This window comes from Mercenaria mercenaria, chromosome 5 (assembly GCF_021730395.1).
Source record: "Mercenaria mercenaria strain notata chromosome 5, MADL_Memer_1, whole genome shotgun sequence".
Classification (NCBI taxonomy): domain Eukaryota; kingdom Metazoa; phylum Mollusca; class Bivalvia; order Venerida; family Veneridae; genus Mercenaria; species Mercenaria mercenaria.
Window position 1 is genome coordinate 82,755,366 of NC_069365.1, and position 19,809 is coordinate 82,775,174.

Sequence of the window (19,809 nt, forward strand, 5' to 3'; positions counted from 1 at the left end):
TCAGTTTCAGTATTTAGTTTATTTATTTCTGTTCTGATTTCTAACTGATACATATTTTGTAACTTTTTCTCGGCTTCAATAATCTTGTCTTTCAGTTCTTCATGTTTAATCATACTATCTTTTAATTCTTGAATTTGAGTGAATAAAATGTTTAAATTGACTCGAAATACTTCTTTTATGTTTTCGTCTGTCAAATCAGATTTCTCTTCAAGTTCTTTAATAGAATCAACCATAGCTTTCATTTCTTTTTCAATTTTATCTTGTGATTGAACTATTAATAATGAATTATTTTTAAAATCTTTTGTTAATTCTTCAATATTTTTTGCTTCTGTTTCTAATGTTTGTTTTATACTTTTTATATCTTTAAGATTATAATCATCTATCACACTTTGAATTTTTTTAAACACAAATCGTCTTGAAACTGCATCGTTGGGTTTATCTAGATCTCCTAGATTGATAATTTCATTACCTCCCATATCTAATGCTCTATTCATTGTGTTATCAAGTTCCTTATTTCTGTGAAGATATGATTCCGATTCTTTTTTAAGTTTTTTGAATTGTTTTTTAGTAGCATAATCACTTAAATCAATATCAAATTTAACTTTACTTATACTGTCAGGTTGATTAATTTGTTCTACATCATTAAAAACTCCCATCTATATAATTCCTGTAAAGTTTTTTCTTAAAAACTTCCTTGGTTTGTCAATATATAAGAAATCATATTTTTGATTTGTTGCATTAGCAAAAGAGTTAGGGTTAATATTTTGTTCATTACAAATCATATCATTTTCTCGTTTACTTGGACTTTCAAATAAAATATAATGTGAACAGTTAATCCGAATATCTTTTGGTACTTTATAGTAAGACTGACTTAAATAAATAACACAACAGTTTTTGTGACGTCCTTGAATGACGTATTTTGTTATTTCGTTCTGAACCTTTTTATCTTGACATACAAAATCATCAAATATTACTACTTTTTGGTTTTCTGGTTCAATATTTTCACAGGGTTCAATTTGGCCAGAATCAGCTGAATATTCAAGTATTTCGTTTGGATCTATTTTATTTTTTTCTGCAATTTCATTAAAAAGTTTAATTAAATCCTGATATTTAGATTGTTCTAGGTTTTTAGCATATAAGTATAATTTATCATAATATATAAGAGGTTTACGTATCATATGCATTAATGTATTTGTTTTTCCAGATCCAGAAGATCCACATATTAACATTCTAAAACATGAATCTGACATAAAAGGATAAAGTTGTTTAAAGTTATTGGATTTATTACTTTTTTATCATAATTTGGAATTTCCATTTATATATAATAATACATTATTTACATTATCTTACATTATTATATAAATGCAATCAAAACTTAATGAAATGAAAATAAGAAAAAACTTAGTCGGGCAAAAGATGAGGGCTCTTAGAGAAGAAATAATGAAAGAAAAAATTAGAAAAAGCTACAAATCGTGATATGTACATTGAAATTTATAAACCAATTACTGAAGGAATAGAAAGTCAAAAAGAAAAATTATCAAGACAGTTAAAAGCATTACCTGAAATAAAACAACAATTAGCATTACTAGGTGATGAAATAAAAGACATAGAAACATATCGGGGTTTACCGCAGTTGTTCCAATGACGGCAACCATCGTTACAGGACTCCTCTGAACATGTTGAAAATCTTGAAAAAAATATTGGAAGATTATGAAAATAGAATAAGAAAAGAACAAGGTTTAAAACCAATAGGAGATGAATTAGAAGATTATGCAGAACCGCCGTCATTGGATCGGCCGCCGCCGACAGACCGAATAATGAGTGAAGAAGAGTATGAAAAATTACCAACAGAAGAAAAAGAAAACTATAAACGGCCGGTGTTCCAGATGGACAGGTCTGTTAGACTCATACCTACAGAAGAATATATAGAAAGACTAACAAGACCGATGCCACTAGAAAAAAAAATGACGAATAAAGAGCTTAAAGGTTTATCAGAAAAAGAGATTAATTATTTAAATAGAAATTATGGTCTAGACGAAATGGAAGACGGGTTTGTTATTTTATATCTTAAAGAATCTAGGAGGGGTAAGATGCTGGATCCAATTGATGAAGATGAACTTAAAGATTACGTTGAAAGATTAAAAAGAAAAAAAAACCCAATCACACCAAATTTAAATGCTGGTTTAGATGTTAATGTTATAAAAAAATATGGGTATAAAACCCCGGAGGAAGTATCTTATTTTTTTAATTTAGATAATGATGATAGAGATAAAATGGATAGAGAAGATTTTGAAGAAATAATACAAGATGTTGTTTCAGATGTTCAAAGGTTAAACGGTTTAATAGTTAGCAAAAAGAAATCAAAAGATAAAGCAGAAAAGAAAAAGTTAGAAAATGATCGGTCTGAACTCATAAGGTATAAATTCCAGTTAAAAATATTCTTAGTTTGGCTCACACGGTTGGGCAAGGAAAAAGATATTATAAAGTTTCGCCAAGCGGCCATTATGGTAATTTATTTATTAATTTAAACAAACTTTATGGTCAAAACAAATTAATCGCCAAGAATAGAATAACTGGAAAGGAAGTAATTAATACTAAAGTAGATAATGATTTAATTGATTTGATTAATAAAAGATATAACAATAATAAAAAACATTCAATTCATTCAATAAAAATATTTAAGAAATTAACAGAAAAATCAGGATTGCCTATCAACAAAAGATCTATGAAATTTAAAAAAAAAATAATTAGGGGACAAGGTTATGGCGGCTGTCCATGTAATCCAGAAGAATTGGTTAATGATTTGGAGTTAATTTGTGGTTCAATTGACGCAGGAAACAATAACGAATGATTAAAAAATAAAGGTATAATGGTAATAGATCAATTATTAAAAATGAATTCAATCTTACCAAAACAACATGAAATGTTATATAAAAAATATTTTTCTTGAATATATAAATGGAACAAAAAATAGTATTAAGTTCTGAAACAGTTAAAGATGATAAAAATAAACCGAGTGATTTTACAATCAGATTTAGTCGTTCTTTAATCTTAGATAAAAATAAAACTTATGCTGTTGGTTTGGATAGTATTAACACTATGACTTATTCTTGGCATAATATTAGTGATGAATATGATAATAAAAGAATTCGTTATAATAATGGTAAGGATTGGAAAGATATTATATTTACAAATGGTTCTTACAGTTACACTGATATTAATAATTACATAAGGGAAACATTAATAAGTAATGATGATTATGAATTTGATAAATCAGACATTGCTCCAGTAAGTTTTGAATTTGATTTAAGTAGTTTTAAGATTTTGATTTCAATTAAAGATAATTTTATGTTGGATTTAAGAAAGTCAAATTTTCATACATTGCTTGGATTTGAGAAAAAAACATTGAGAAATACTGAATGGGGAACTACAACACCAAATATAACTAACTCTGTGGATACAATTTATATTCATTGTGATCTTATTGATAATTCACTTGTTGATGGTAATTTCAGTGATATTATCTATGCTTTAAGTACTGCAGATTTAACAAGAGCTTAACAATTTACAAAAGAACCACAAAGAGTTGGATATTCTGAAATTAATAAATATATTATAAATTCAATTAGAATATATATTACAGATGTATTTGGTAGAATAATTAATTTTAATGAGGTTGAAACAAGTTTTACACTAATTTTAAAAGAAATATAAATTTTAGTTTTATAAAATGTACAAGAAAGTTTATGACAAAAATAAAGGAATATTTATTTATGTTGATGCTCACACGGGAAAAGAAATTATACGCTGACCAGGTATCTTTGACACTTTAACGAAATTGTTTTCAAGTGGAGTTGCATCTTCAATTAGCACAGCTGGAAAAAAGCTTTGGAAACAGCAGGAAAAGCAGCACTTGAAAGTGGAACAAAAAAGATTGGAACGGAAGTTGGAAATTTAGCTGCTAATAAAATTGTTGAAAAATTTAAAAAGAAACCTGCTCCGGCAGTTGGTGATTTAATTGTTAAGGAATTAAAAGAAAAGAATAACAGTAAAAATAGTAAGGAGGAGGAGGATATTAATATAAGATTAAATAGATTATTGTCAGGATCTGGGACTTCAGCTCAGCGTAGACGTATTAACAGATTAATTTATAAAAAATAAAATAATATATAATATATACATGTTTAGAACAAAACAATATTGTGAAAGATACGAACTAACTCCTATTCAATTAGATACAGCTTTAATATCTGTCTTGGGAAATAATGTTAAGCAACAAGAAAAACGGATATCACTTTACAATTAATGATAGAAGCTCATATTTTGATTGGTTTAATGGTTATTTTGAAGTAAGTTTTAAAGTAAATAAGCTTGGCGGTAATAATTATGCTGATGGAGATCAAATTGCTTTAATTAATAATGCAGCTTCATTAATTGATCAGTTAGTGGTTAAACAAAATGGAAAAATTGTTTATGATTGTAACAATTTATATAAGGTAGTAAATGTGAAGAATCTGGTTGAACTATCTAATGATTATGCAGAATCAACTGGAACAAACGAATATATTTATTTAGATACTACTGCTACTGCTGCTGCTGCTGCTGATAATAAAGGTTTTGCTTTTAGAAAAGGATTAATCCTGGGTAATAAAGAGGTAAATGTTAAGATTCCATTAAATAATTATTCATTTTTTCAGGGTTTAGAAACTAATATTATACCTCCAAGTCAAATTCAAATAACACTGCAGTTGACAGATGATGATGAATTAATTTTTAGAGCTGGCGGAGACCCAGGTAGGGTAATTGTAACAAAATTAATTCTATGGGTTCCACGTTTAATTTCCAATGAATTTGGACTTAATCTAATTTCTGAAAGATTTACAAAAGCAAGATGGTCATACCTTCGGGAAATGGTAACACAATCAACTGATACACAACAGATTAATACAACTTTTAGAATAACGGCTGGTGTAACAAAACCACAACATGTATTTGTTTATTCACAACGACCTGACAAAGTAATAATCAAGAAATGAATCCACTTTTATTAGATACATTTAAACTTAATGCATTAGATAATGATTGCACTTTGAGTTCTTGTCGTCTTGAAGTTGGTAATGGTGTTTTTTTTTATCCAGAAACAGAAGACACAAGTATATCAAGAATATACGACGATGTAATTAATTATTATTATAAACAAAATAACAAAACTACTGGAAGTCTCTTAAATAGATTTAATTTTCAAAGTTTGTATGGATTTATTCATTTTAACTTAGAATATAAAAAGGAAGTAATAACAGAAGATCCTAAACAAATTACATTAACAATTAAAATAAATACACTTCCCACTGCAAGATATCGTATTTACGCAATTGTATTGTATGAGGAAACAGTTGAAATAAATACTATTGGAAATGAACTTGTTATTGTTTAAATAAAATAAATTTTAAATAAAATTAAATTAAAATAAATATAAAGTATATAATGTCATCGAATTATATTGAATATAAAGTTAACCTAACAGATGGACAAAAGAAAAGTTTAGCACAAGCTTATAATAATAAAACTCCATATAATTTTAGATTAAAACATGAACAATTACGTGGAAACTTCCCTTTACTTTTAACAAAAACACAAATTAATCAAATTGAAAAGTCTATTAGAAATAAGAAGGGGTTAGAAATTAAAATTTCAAAAAAAAACAGATGTCCAGTCAAGGTCAAAATGGTGGATTTTTAGCAGCTTTAGCTGGTTTGTTAGGAAAAACAATTCTTCCAATGGTAGCAAAAATAGCTCCAAAAATATTAGCTCCTCTGGGCATCAGAGCTCTCTCTGGACTGGCTAGTACCGGTGTTAGTAAGTTACTTGGAAATGGTATGATTTCGGTAGCTAATAATAAGAGAAATATGATAATACCATATATTACACCTAATCAAAAAAGGCAACTATTAGGCTATGGAGTGATTAAATTAACACAAAAACAGAAACAAGACGGTGGGTTTTTAGGTATGTTGGCTGCTAGTCTAGGATTACCTTTGATTACATCTTGGTTAAGTGGAAAAGGACATGGTCGGGGTATACAAGTTGATTCTCAGAGAAGACCTTACAGGCGAATTCCTATAGTAAAAAAAAATAAAATTTATAAACAAACCAATTTCTAACTTTGAAATAGAACAATGGGTAAAACAATTAAAAATTAAAAACTTTAGGGGTGTATTTAGTAGAAATAATTTACTAAAATTAAAAATAAATGACGAGTGTGGAATAATCAATTTAGATGACTCTGTTGGACCTGGAACACATTGGGTTTGTTATTTAAATAATATGTATTTCGATCCATTTGGGCTTCCTCCACCTAAGGAGGTAATTAAATATTTACCAAATATAAAATACAACAATGTTCAATATCAAGACAAAACAAGTGCGCTCTGTGGATATTATTGTTTATTTTTCATTAAAATGTTACAAAATAAAGTACCGTTGTATGAGTTATTGTATAAAATACTAAAAGTTAATAATCAAAGAGTAAATGAACAAACAATTATAAATTATTTTAATAAGTTTTAAATTGTTGTTTTTTAAAAAAAAAAAAAATTTATAAAAAGTTGTTGATTTTAAATTAAAAAATTTGTTTTAAAAAATATATGTTCTAATTTAAAAAATTGTTTTAAAAAAATAAACGTTCTAATTTAAAAAGTTGTTTAAAAAAATAAACGTTCTAATTTAAAAAGTTGTTTAAAAAAATAAACGTTCTAATTTTAAAAAATATAAACGCTCTAATTTGAAAAGTTGTTTTAAAAAAATAAACGTTCTAATTTAAAAAGTTGTTTAAAAAAATATAATTAACAAAAAATGTTAATTTTTATAAATTATATTTTTAAAAAAAAATAAATTTCATAACTGGCCCAGAAACCTTATTTTATATACTACTTCTAGCAAAATCCTCTGAAGATAATAATATTAGTAACACTGCTTGTTGGTGACAGGATACGGGATATACGCCGTCGAAATCCATATCAGGCGAGAGCTGACTACCTTTTACATCCTCGCTATACTGATTGACACAATATTTATATTAATAAAGCTACTTACAGTGCAGACTGGAATCCTGAAATTTTTCCAGATTTTCATGCTTTGATTATAGTTGATTAACACCAGCCATAAAATGAAAAATGAACTGTATTTTGACAGAATCACAAAACACAGAAGCTCATTTATACAGGTTATGAACTGGTTTTGAAAAACTTTTACGTTCCATCCTTTCGAAAAATCATCAGATTAGATTATGTCAGAAATGTCTTAAAACCTCCGCTTTAGTCCGGTTTCCTGTTAATTCCTTTAACTTGCAGGTAGATTAAATGATCCTACAACAAACTGCTGTCTTACAAATGTGTTAATTCCTTTGCTTTTCGATGTTTTTACTAAAAAACAACATTTCAACCTGTCAACGGTCAAGGTCAATCGCGGCCGTGCCATACAGAGTTACTGTTCTTCTAAATATTTCCACTCACTTCACGAACCTAAATTAGATAGGAAAAATAAGAGTGGCAAGAAAACACTATTTTTTTATCTCGGAAATGATATCTATAGCTTAATCTGACTTGTTTTAATTACCCTAGCGATGCGGCAGCCATTTTGTTTTTAATCAAAATTCATATCTGTAATGTACTAGCAGGATATGGAATATATCCTGTCTCCACGTGACGTCTGTTGATCAATCGAAATGCAGGAATATTGTAGGAGGCGAGATAACAGCACATATTCTTGCGTAAAATCTTTGTTTTTTGCCGATTTCGGGCATGCACAAACAGGGAAAAAACGTGTACAAACAAGGAGATTCTCGTGAGCACGCGCTGTTGGTGAACGTTTTGAATATGCTGTTGCGGGTCCAACGTAAGCAAATTATGGATCACGAATCAATTTTGGCCGAAATCGAAAGGTCCGAGATTTATGAAATCTTTTCATCTGCTTTTTTATTAAAAATATCATTTTTCAACCTAACTTTACTTTAACTTGTAATAAGTGCTACCTCTCTTGATACGCGACTGCATTGACGTTCCGTATTATTGTATTATTACGCGTATTTGACTCAAAGTAAGTTTACACGCCGCGATTTAATCACTGAAAATGATAGGCAAACAACATTTACAAAAATACCATTTCGTTTTCCAAATTAATTTGAGTCGAGAAAGTTGACATGCTAACTTTAAATCTTACACTAAAACTTTTAAAAAATCTGCCAAGTGCTGAACATGTCTACTTTATACATCTATGCAGTCTACTGATGTAGTGATGGTGTGTAATGTAAAGCATAAACATGACGAAGCGTTAAGTTTGAAGGATTTTTCCATAATAAATGAACATTTGATGAACAGAAGGTATTTATCATATATTTTTCAATTTATTTGTAGATCTCACCAACCATGTTTGAGTTTATAAATCCAATCTAAGTTGATTATATCGATGTTGGAAAAATTCAAATTTTTGTGTTTATCAAACTTTGATCGCGATGGGGTGGGGTGCAAAGCAAAATTTTCTACGTTATAGGCCTAGATATTTCATTTTTAACGATATGAAGAATATAGGTATCATACCAATTTCTATTAAACGATAATGTTCACATTTAAAAAGCGTAAGGGACAGACTATTAATTTAAACCAAGCTGAATTGTGTTCTGCCGGCACCTCACCTGCATGTGTAAAGACAGGATGCTGTGTATGCCCTTTTCTCATAATTCCGAGCCTCTAAAGCTAAAGTTCCTACCGATATATCGGAAAAAGGGGGAGTCATACTTATTTTACATATTTTTAATATTAAAGAAATTACCACATCAAGAATGTCCGTTCGACATCTATAAAGTATGCACTGTTTCTGTAGGCCCTTGAAATGCATAAATAAAACATGTGTCCATAACAACCTGAAACGGCCGACTTCGATTGGCAAATGTCAGCTGAATAGTCTTGTTTTTTCGATATTTCCAGCACTTTAGTTGTGTTTTATGCAAGAATAGCGATAACACACGTTTGTTTCGTGAATCAACATCTGCAGAGTCCCTCGGGCTATGTTGGTGCACGAGCCCGTAGGGCGAGTGCACCAACCAATCCCTTGGGATTCAGCAGATGTTGTTACACAAAAACAAAACGTGCGTTAACCCTACATTAGTATTAAGCAACTATTATATGATTATCGTTATACAGTATTCATTTTGTACAAAAGATCTACATATACTTTTACTTTACAAAGTCATCAGGGTCATTGTCACTGTTTCTGCAAATCAATATAGGAAATGTATACTTAGAAGTAGACTTTTAAACACATATTCCCCTTTCAATTGATTTGATTAAGTTTGAAAAACCTAGCGAGGATTTCGTATTTCATGTCTCTTCTCTGTGTAGTAATATCTAGCTAACTCAACACTTTATGCCTTAATACAAAACTCAAAACTACAATGACATTTGCTGCGACTTCCGTTTCAGGATGTTGCGTAAATTTGTTATTTAGTACTCGTTGAACATATTGATATTAACCTCCTACGTGTTTTGATGATGATTTTTAAAAACGTTGGTAAGTTATTGATTTAGTTAACTCTACCTCTTAGAGAGGTATTTTTAATGGCATCTTTTTTGTTAAATTCAACAGTTTGAAATAAAAATCTGCCTTTAAATGGGATACCATAGCAATAAAAATTATGTACATATTTTCCATATCACCACCTATCCATGTGTAAAATTTCATGCAAAATTATCTGGTACATTTTAAGTTATGATGCGATTCACCATTTTGTGAAAAGTATAGACAAATCAACGAATGGATAAAATTATATGTATTTTCGCAATGTATTGTCTTCACCTTGTAAATTATCACACAATCCACTGTTGATCATACATGTATTGTCTTCACCTTGTAAATTATCGCACAATCCACTTTTGATCATACATGTACTGTCTTTTAACTTGTAAATTGTCGCACAATCCACTTTTGATCATACTTTCGGAATATTTGTTGCCATATCAAGCGCGATTGTTGCTATAGCAATGATATAAAAGAACTTGCATTTTCTGCATATTTCCATATACACTTTTATCAAGTTTCATAAAAGAATATCTTTTTGGACCTTTACCCTGCTAAATGTCTATAATTGACTGGTCTATCATTCAATTTGGGGAGTACCATTTATTACTTGAAGGGGTGTTCACTAAAAATTTACTGACTGAATAGCGAACAGTGCAGGCTGATCTTGGTCTGCACTGGTCGCAAAGGCAAAATCACTTGCCGCCAGCAGGCTAAAGGTTAAGTTATTGCAGTATCCCACTTTGCCACTTTTTGTCATAAATATGAATCGCGATAAAATAAAAGGATTTGCGCATTCTTCATATATGCATCTGTGCATATTCCAAGTTTCGAGAAAAATATCTTGTACTTTTTAAAAATATCGCAGGATCTCACTATGACTGACGGACAGACGGACTAGGGGCAAAAAAAAAACCAGGTGGTTACTAATCGTGTTCATAGATGACATTTTTTCGATAAGTGTTTTCATTTGCACCATAATACATTTATATCTTTAATGTATTTTTCGTACTTTCAAAATGTATCTAAGTATGAATTCTCGGTAAGTGTACCATATGAAATACTCCTACTCTTTTAATAAAGCAACAATAAATGTTATGATTGTGATATTTCAAGGAAAAACAAAACAAAAAAGAACACCCGCTTAGCTCAAAAGGGAGAGCACAGATCTACGGATCTCGGGGTCGTGAGTTCTCCGTGACGATTTGATAAATGACATTGTGTCTGATATCATTTGTCCTCCACCTCTGATTCATGTTGGAAAATCGGCATATACTTGCGGAGAACAGGTTTGTACTGGTACAGGATCTAGGCACACTGGTTAGGTTAACTGCCCGCCGTTTACATAACAAAAATACAGTTGAAAAACGGCGTTAACCCAAAACAAACAAACAAATTTAAAGCAAAAACGGTTTGTAGCATTTAGAATAGCTTATCAACACAATACGTCTACATTTGTATGTAACTTCCCTTAGTAGTACTCAGCTATAGCATATATTATCTTATGTCGTATTTATCCTTTCAGTACACAGACCTTGCTCGGGGACATGCGATGATGTGTGTTACGCCGAGTTCTCTAAGTATGACGCTAATTCGTTTCTAGCAAGTGGCAAGAGAGCAACACCAAGAGAATGCTGTCATGAATCGTACTGCGAAAGTCAGGGAACAAAATGTTACGTTAGTGCAATAATTCTTATTCTTGTTGTTATATTTTCTAGTTCTTTGGGATCATGGAGTCCATTCAACATATGTGTAATAGAGTGCAAGTTGGCGTGAGAGGCGTTGCACATTTCATTACCTCTCATGAACAGACTCAGTCAAATCGAGTCTGCTATTATTCTTCTTGGTTGCATTCTATGCTTCCAAAGGGTCTTTTTACAGATTTAATTATCATTATTGAGCCAATAAAATTGTTTCACAGTTATATAACAGATCCAGAGAATATCACTGAAATGTTTTCACACTGAAATGTCTATAAACGATCAATAACAATTTTACAATCTTTTTTTTTTCAAAGAAAAAGAAATGTTTTGTGTAGTTTTCGATAATTTACATGTGTTGTTAAATTTTATACTGACCTGTTGTGTAATTTTATGCAGACAGAGCAGTACAGAGCTTACATAGCCAACAAGTTTTCGAGATCCTGCCCTACTGGTCAGACAGTAGCAGTAACATCGTGGTGCCCGGGTCATTATGCATACGCTTGCAAAGGTTGTATACGATAATACATTTAGCCTTTCTTTAAATTTATCAGGTTCGCCAACGCTTTTGTCGTGCTATACTATATAAACGCACCAGCAACTACGGCCTCATTCTACTACGGTGATCTATGTTAGATTTTGCTTGGCCACACATTTAACGGTAGAAGTGCAATACTCTCCAAATATATTGTATGTTATCTAAAAGCTGGTCTTAAGTAACTGTTCATTCACCAAAACTAATAACAAACAAGGCTGAGGTGCTTTTGAAATGTTAAATAATATGAATTATTGAAGAATGTAATACCGGTTTTCACTTCTAAATCATAAATGTTACCTTTGTACTTCATATCAAAATATAAAGCATATTTTTCTAGATTTATACGGAATTAAAAATGGGGCTATATATAAGAGAGCTAAACCATATGACTGAGCTAAACCATATGACTTAGTGATGTTTCCCATGATATATAACGGGTGTTATAGTTTCCTAGGTAAACGGATGTCTAAATGTTATAGAAATACGACAATATTATGCATATTAGAATAACTGTAAGTCATTATGATACAATCAATCAAATCTAATTATTTTTTAGTTTCGATGATGCGAAGTCAATGTACGATAATTGAAATGCGTTGTATTTTGATGTTTCAGACATATGTTCAGCCCTTGGCAGAGATCGATGCGAGAATGGTGGTACATGTATTTCTTACCTTAATGGCATCGGTTATTCATGCACCTGTCCCCAAGGTTTCCTTGGAGATATCTGTCATATAGGTAAAGTATACGTGTAATTTATTCAGTTTTAACTCGTATCATACTTGGTATTATCTTCATATTAAATTATGTCAGCCTTTAGCAAACTCTTTAATTACTCTTTCATTAAACAGATTCTGAACCTACGTGAATATTGCATACTCGGAAAATTTCAGAAAAACCCTTACCTTGCTAAATTTCTATAATGAACTTGTCCATCTTTCAATTTGGACAATACCATAAACTGTTAAAAGGGATGCTTACCAAAAAGATACTGACTGAATGGCGAACAGTGCAGCTCATGATCAGACTGCACGGACTACACTGGTCGCAAAGGCAGAACCAATCGTGTCCAGCATGATAAGGGTTAATCCCATGCTATAAACAAGTCTTAAGCCAAACAAAATCATCGAAGTCAACAAAAATTGCACTTGACTTACTCGAATCGTTTTTGTTGTTGTTGTTGTTGTTGTTGTTGTTGTTTGTTGACAATGAACAAATACTTATCAGTTGACTCGGCACATTAACATAAACAATGCACAAGATTTACAAATCATCGTATCAGTGTAACTTGATACATGCACGGATTCTATCATACCGTGTCAATGTAACAGAATAATTGCACGGATTTTATATCATCAATTTAACATGATACAAGCACGGATTTTATATCATTGTATCAATTTAACATGATACATACACGGATTTTACAATATCATCGTTTCAATGTAACAGGATGCATGCACGGATTGTACAATATCATCGTATCAATTTAACATGATACATGCACGGATTTGATAATTTCATCGTATCAATTTAACATGATACATGCACGGATTTTACAATATCATCGTATCAATTTAACATGATATATGCACGGAATTTACAATATCATCGTTTCAATGTAACAGGACATATGTACGGATTTTATCATATCATCGTTTCAATGTAACAGGACATATGTACGGATTTTATAATATCATCGTTTCAATGTAACAGGACATATGCACGGATTTTATAATATCATCGTATCAATTTAACATGATACATGCACGGATTTTATAATATAATCGTATCAATTTAACATGATACATGTACGAATTTTACAATATCATCGTTTCAATGTAACAGGATATATGTACGGATTTTATAATATCATCGTATCAATTAAACAATAAGTTGTTTTTCTATTTTTTTCCTTTTAAAATTGAAAAACGTTTGTATCGGGATACCGGAGGTAAACTGCTATAATTTTGAAGCTTTATATATTTAATGACCATTATGCACGTATTCCTCCGTGGAGTATTGGTCAAGAACGTTGCCGCGGCGGCCCAGGTTCGATTCCTGACTCGGACGTGTTTATTGTTTTGTTTCGGGGTTTTTTTTTTGTTGTTTTTTATTGTTTTTCTTTTCAAGATAGTTTAGAAACAAAAACTCATGTTCTAATGTCCATGATATGACCAAACTTCATTTTAAAGAAAGATCATTTTACGCCAAAATCTGGGGGCCAGTGGCTTAAATTTATGTGTTAGTCAGTAACATTAGGCTTCGTTCAAGCGTGCATGCTGTATATATATTGCTTTCGGTTTCCACACAAAACTACGGGACATATAAAGAAAAACTGAACTGAAAATATCATTGAAATTTTCTAAATGTTGGATTTTGGTAATAGTCCTTTCTAGAATAATGTCTATATTTGTCGTTTATTACATCGTTTTCTTTAGGCTTGATCCAAACGTATACAGTTCCTATTGTATGCTGTATATATTGCATTGGCATGAGTGGAAAAATTTTAAAAAATAATTGAAATTTATTAAGTGTGGGATTTTGGAGATTCTTTGAGAAATTTCGATATTTGTCAGTTATGTCCCTTTAAGTCTCTATGTACGTAGACAAATTCAGGCTTGATTCAAGCATATACAATCTCTATTGCATTCTGTATAACGCATTCGGTTTCTGCATGAAACTAGAGGACATGAAAGGAAAAACTGAAAATATCATTGAAATATTTTGTGTCCGGTATTTCGTTTTAAATTAAATTTCGTCGACGATATTTGTTGGTTTTGTCATCTTAAATCTGTGTGTACGTGCATTTGGTCCCCACCTTGCATTACGGTACATGAAAGGAAAAGCTAAACATATCATTGAACTGCGAGATTTTGGTAGTTTTAAAGGAAACTTCGATATTTGTCGGTTATGGCCATTTAAGTATATGCGTTCGTCAATTTATGGCTGCAAATATTTTTATATGAACGAAAGTAGTGTTAAATAACAAATCTCCATGTGTAAATAATTGATTTCCAGACATAGATGAATGTGCATCAAGCCCTTGCAACAGTGCTACAAGCATTAATTGCACAGACGGAGCAAATGCTTACAGATGTAACTGCAAACCTGGATATACCGGAAAGAATTGTCAAACCGGTCTGTTCTTTTCTTATTCATAGTCCTTAAAAGAGACATAGTTACTTGTTGATTTATAGTATTATTTTTCTTTAAATGTATCACCTTATTTTATTGTATTCTATCCTACATTCCAGTTTATAGAATATTGTAACATATTTTTAAATCACAGCTATTAAGCTTTACAGATCCATTATTCATAAACAATATAGTTTACATATATAGAGCGTTTCGTCAACTAACTATGTCTGTCTCGACAATTATTGCTTATGTACTTTGATTATTGTAATGATTTATGTTCTTTACCAGACATCAATGAGTGTGCAAGTTACCCTTGCCAGTCCGGAAGTACCTGTCTGGACCTAGTGAATGGCTACATGTGCCTCTGTCCAGATGGTTACACAGGGCAAAACTGCGATATCGGTAATCTCATTCTTAATAAGGCCTGACAATTGTCAACTAGAAAACTGCATTAAATGTTTTGTAATTGATCTGTGTACGATTTTTCGTGTGTAAGTCTACAGTGGTCATTTAAGTGCAAGATGTAAATGAGTTTAAATTGGCTATTAAAACTTGCCATCAAAATCTGCATGTCCTGCAATAATTTACCTGTAAATTGATTCCTTGCTCACATGGAACATATTTCACAGTATTTTTATGTATAGAAATATTTGGTTCCACGATATCATATTATTTGCTATATTTAAGTTTTGAAATGGTATAACACATATTTTGGCGGATTCATTCTTTGTATTTTGTTGCCACTGCTTATAGGACATGAGGCCAAAGTTCCGATTATATCTTACAGGTGATTCGTCATTCATATCAATTGCACTTCATTTCAGATGTTCAGTGCTTTAGGGGCATTGTTCCAATACCCTGTGATGAGTCATACTTTAATTGTACAGGTACTTTTATTCATCAGATGATTATGAAATCCCTATCCTTATAGTATTTTCACCTGAATTTATCTAATTGCACCGGCTACCTAGTATCGATTACAGAAAAATATTAAGCAATTTCATTCACAATACAATAAGTCACTCGCTTAAAAAAATTAATTCGTTAACTCGTAACATTTGTGTAAATGTAATTTTTGAAATACATGTATATGAATAAATTAGTTTTCATGATGGTAATGATAATGAAATTGTTGCGTCATAACTTAGCCTTTTAATATACCTTGTTCTACAACATTACTTGTGATTTGAAAAGTTAAAAAGTAAATGTGTATGCGCACCAGATTGATTGTCAAACTTAGTCTGGAGGCCAGGCTTAAAACTTTCTGTTTTCAATCACAGTATTTTAATCAACCTTCGAAAATGTTGAGTATTGAGTCTGTTTCCCAAACTCAGGTTTGTAACTTTAGAGACAGATCATCAGCGTTGTTAGACAAAGAAACATGACAGTATTTCTTAAATATGTTGTCCAATTTGTATTCAAACTAATATAGTACAAATAAACTTTCACAGCAGAGCCGGGGCAAACTAAGCTAAAACTCCTTAATACTTCTTTTTTAAAATATGAAAACGTCTTCAGAAAATTGAAAAAAAAACAACACTTCTTTAAGAAAAACAATCCTGAGAAAATTTCACCACTGGTTTTTCATTCGGTTTATTTTCTTTCTTTGTTTTATCTTTGTTAATTGCTGCTTCGTATATCTTTATATCGTTGTAGAGAACTGGCATTTCCATTCACCTTGCAGTAAGGACAGCGTTCTGGCTGGGGAAACGAGATTTCCGCACCCGGACTCCCATGAGAAGTTTTTGATGTGTGATCTTTCTGGCAAGACTTACGTTGTGTATTGCCCACCAAATGAGGTAACAACATGTATCTTTAACCTATTCCCATTCTAAAGTTCTAAAATGCACTGGTCCATCTTTCAATTTGGACAGTACCATTGACTGTTAAAAGGGGTACTTACAAAAAACATACTGACTGAATGGCGAACAGTGCAGATCTTGATCCGTGCAGTCTAATCATGATCTACACTGTTCACAGAGTCAAAGACTCAGTCGTGTCCAACATGCTAAAGGTTTAATTTTATTGGAGTTAAAACTTTTAGAAGTTGAAGAAACAGTCAAACGCACATACGTGTTTGTATCAAAATGATCACAGTTTGAAGTTGTTATTTTTAAATCCTCAGCCAATATTGACCATTTGTATATATCAGTAACTGGTCTTATGAAAGTGCTGAATGGTGTATATGATAATAACAAGACCAGAATCTCATTGTTTACACAGAGAAAATAATGTGATCATAGAAATAAATGTTTTTCTTTAATTGCTTCTAGATCTTCTATGCCGATTGTTCTCAGTGTGCTGCACCTGGTCAAGTCTTCTCAGCTTCTTGTGAGAAAGTTGTTACTGGAGTTATAAACCCGTGCTCCCGGTTTAACATTCTACAGGGTAACTCTATAATTGAGCAGCACCATGAGAAAACTAACATAGTGCATTTGCGACCAGCATGGATCCAGACCAACCTGTGCATCCGCGCAGTCTGGTCAGGATCCATGCTGTTCGCTTTCAAAGCCTATTGCAATAGAGAAACCGTAAGCGAACAGAATGTATCCTGACCAGACTGCGCGGATGCGCAGACTGGTCTGGATCCATGCTAGTCGCAAATGCACTATGTTGGTTTTCTCATGGTGCGGCTCATATGATGTATTGTAGAAGCAGACTGCATTGTAGTCAGTTAGATGTCCTATCGAAATTAACAGATCACATTAAAGCAAACATTTACAAAGCGTAACATTATTAAAATAATTTGTCAATAAATTTAAATCCACCATGGAAAAGCCTCAGGTTGCGCAATGTAAAGGTGCCCTCTTCACTGAAAATCTCCGGGATTAAAAGATAAGCTTAGTTCTGAAGGACTTCCAGTTAAGAAGAATTATTTCCAGTAAAATCTTGTTAACTTATTCTCTTGTCAAAAATGTAAGAACTGAATTCCCCAGGAAGAATTGAGCAGTTCAAATGCAACCACCAAGTCAGTTATTTAGTTCAGATCGTATTCTGCTTTTTCATGGAATCTTTTAAGGTGTTTGTCTGAAATAAAAACAGACACAGAACGGTCACCATTGACTCCAAAATATTTGTGTATTTAATAACTTTTACATTTATTAAGAAGTATTCGACATCATACATTCAAAACCATATAGCCCACATTCAATGAGCCGGCTTGTATATAATATGGACTCGCTTTTATTTACATTGCCCTTTAACATTGAAACAATGTGTGGATAAAGTTTGAGGCTTTAAGTCCATGGTTGTATTTCTGCCACCAAGTGTTCCGAGAAAGTGCCCGACTGTGTTCCATTATTTGTTTGTTTCGTCTATAATATCAATATGTCCTACTTTTTCAATGCATTTTTATGTGCAAATATAACGTGCATATATCTTTACAAGCTCAGTCACCGTGATTCGATCGGGTGGGTGGGGGGAGCTGTGTTCTTGGGTTGTGGACTATTCTTTTGTTACTGTTATAAAGGACATCATCGTTTTTCTTGTTTGTAAATAAATCTTCTGTCAATATTTTTGTTTTTATTTATTTCATTAAAGGCAATCTGTTCTTTCCGTACCCTGGTGTAAGCAGCAAGTACATTCATTGTGACATATGGGGACATGCTTGGGAACAGGACTGTCAACCGGGTTACATCTGGGACCAACAGGATCTTACTTGCATCATACCAACGACATTCAGCCCATGTCACCAGCATGGAACACTCACCCAAGCCCTATACCCTCATCACTGCGACCCACACCTCTATGTACACTGTGACGGGAATGGACAATCGTACATTCAAGCATGCCAGCCCAACTACGTCTTCTTGCCAGCCCGACTCTCATGTGTACCTATAGGTTTCCCAGGATCCGAAAATCTACAAAACACATGTCATTGACGTAGTACAAGACACATGTACAATAAAATCTGAAAAATGAGTAATTAAGCTAAAACTTATATCTGTGTGTTTGTATATCAAGACAAAATATAGAACTGTATCAGAATGCAATTGAAATAAAGAAGTGGTCAGCATTAACTGTCGTCCTTTCTAATTTATGAACGAGTTGGTTTCATCGTGATTTGACGCATTAAAGTCAAATTTCGCCGCTTAAATGTCATATTCGAGTTTTTAAAAAATAATTGCAGTGTTGGAAAAATTAGATATATACATATTCACTTATATCAAAACTCATGTTAATTAAAGTGTTTTTATATTCAAATCTTATAAAAAGCACCCGTCTTGTTCAAGAAAGATCAAACACTTTCTAGAACACTCCTTTCAGAGATTGAACAACAAAGCTATGTATTGCACTTTGCAGCGAAGCCCATGCAGTCTTTCAATATATACGAAATAGCAAGCTTTACACACTCGTAGACCTTCTTTCTTCAAAAGATAAGAATTTGTACGACAGATATGACCTAATTCGGCGGCGAGAAAGAACAACTTTGTACTTGTGAAAAGATCTTTTTACTGGGTGCAAATAACTTAAGTTTAATTATACGGAGAATTGTTCCATGACAGGGTTAGACAAGATTTGTCTCGTAATTTAAGATTTACATGCGGTAATGATAGATTGTTGCAAAATCAGACAGCAGCCTTGATTAATATTTTTAGGGCTAGCGTGATATGACTGACGTTTGTAATATATAAAAATGAAATTAGAGGTATATTCTAGTTATGAATAAAAAGCAAAACAGGACAAAAATAACAAAAATAAAATTTTCTCATTTCATATCGATATAAAGTGCTGAGTCAACAGTTTTTGCCTCGGCTGAAATATTGTTTCGATATTTCTAATCGTTAGAGATGACACTGGCATAAAAGTCTAATTTCAACTCGTTTTCCGATATATCAGTTTAATTTGGATAACTCTTAA

General features: G+C 31.8%; 1 protein-coding gene across 1 annotated transcript in view; it reads left to right on the forward strand.

Moving 5' to 3' along the window:
• Positions 1–18,968, forward strand: part of LOC123557779 (protein jagged-1-like) — a 31,704-nt gene extending 12,736 nt beyond the window's left edge. Inside the window, exons 2-10 of the mRNA XM_045349466.2 lie at positions 11,096–11,247; positions 11,670–11,781; positions 12,424–12,546; positions 14,830–14,949; positions 15,238–15,351; positions 15,774–15,836; positions 16,606–16,748; positions 17,223–17,337; positions 18,490–18,968. Of these exons, the coding sequence (XP_045205401.2) occupies positions 11,096–11,247; positions 11,670–11,781; positions 12,424–12,546; positions 14,830–14,949; positions 15,238–15,351; positions 15,774–15,836; positions 16,606–16,748; positions 17,223–17,337; positions 18,490–18,830 (1,283 nt within the window). The 3' untranslated portion in view covers positions 18,831–18,968. The remainder of the gene's footprint in view (positions 1–11,095; positions 11,248–11,669; positions 11,782–12,423; positions 12,547–14,829; positions 14,950–15,237; positions 15,352–15,773; positions 15,837–16,605; positions 16,749–17,222; positions 17,338–18,489) is intronic.
• Positions 18,969–19,809: the final 841 nt, after the last annotated feature.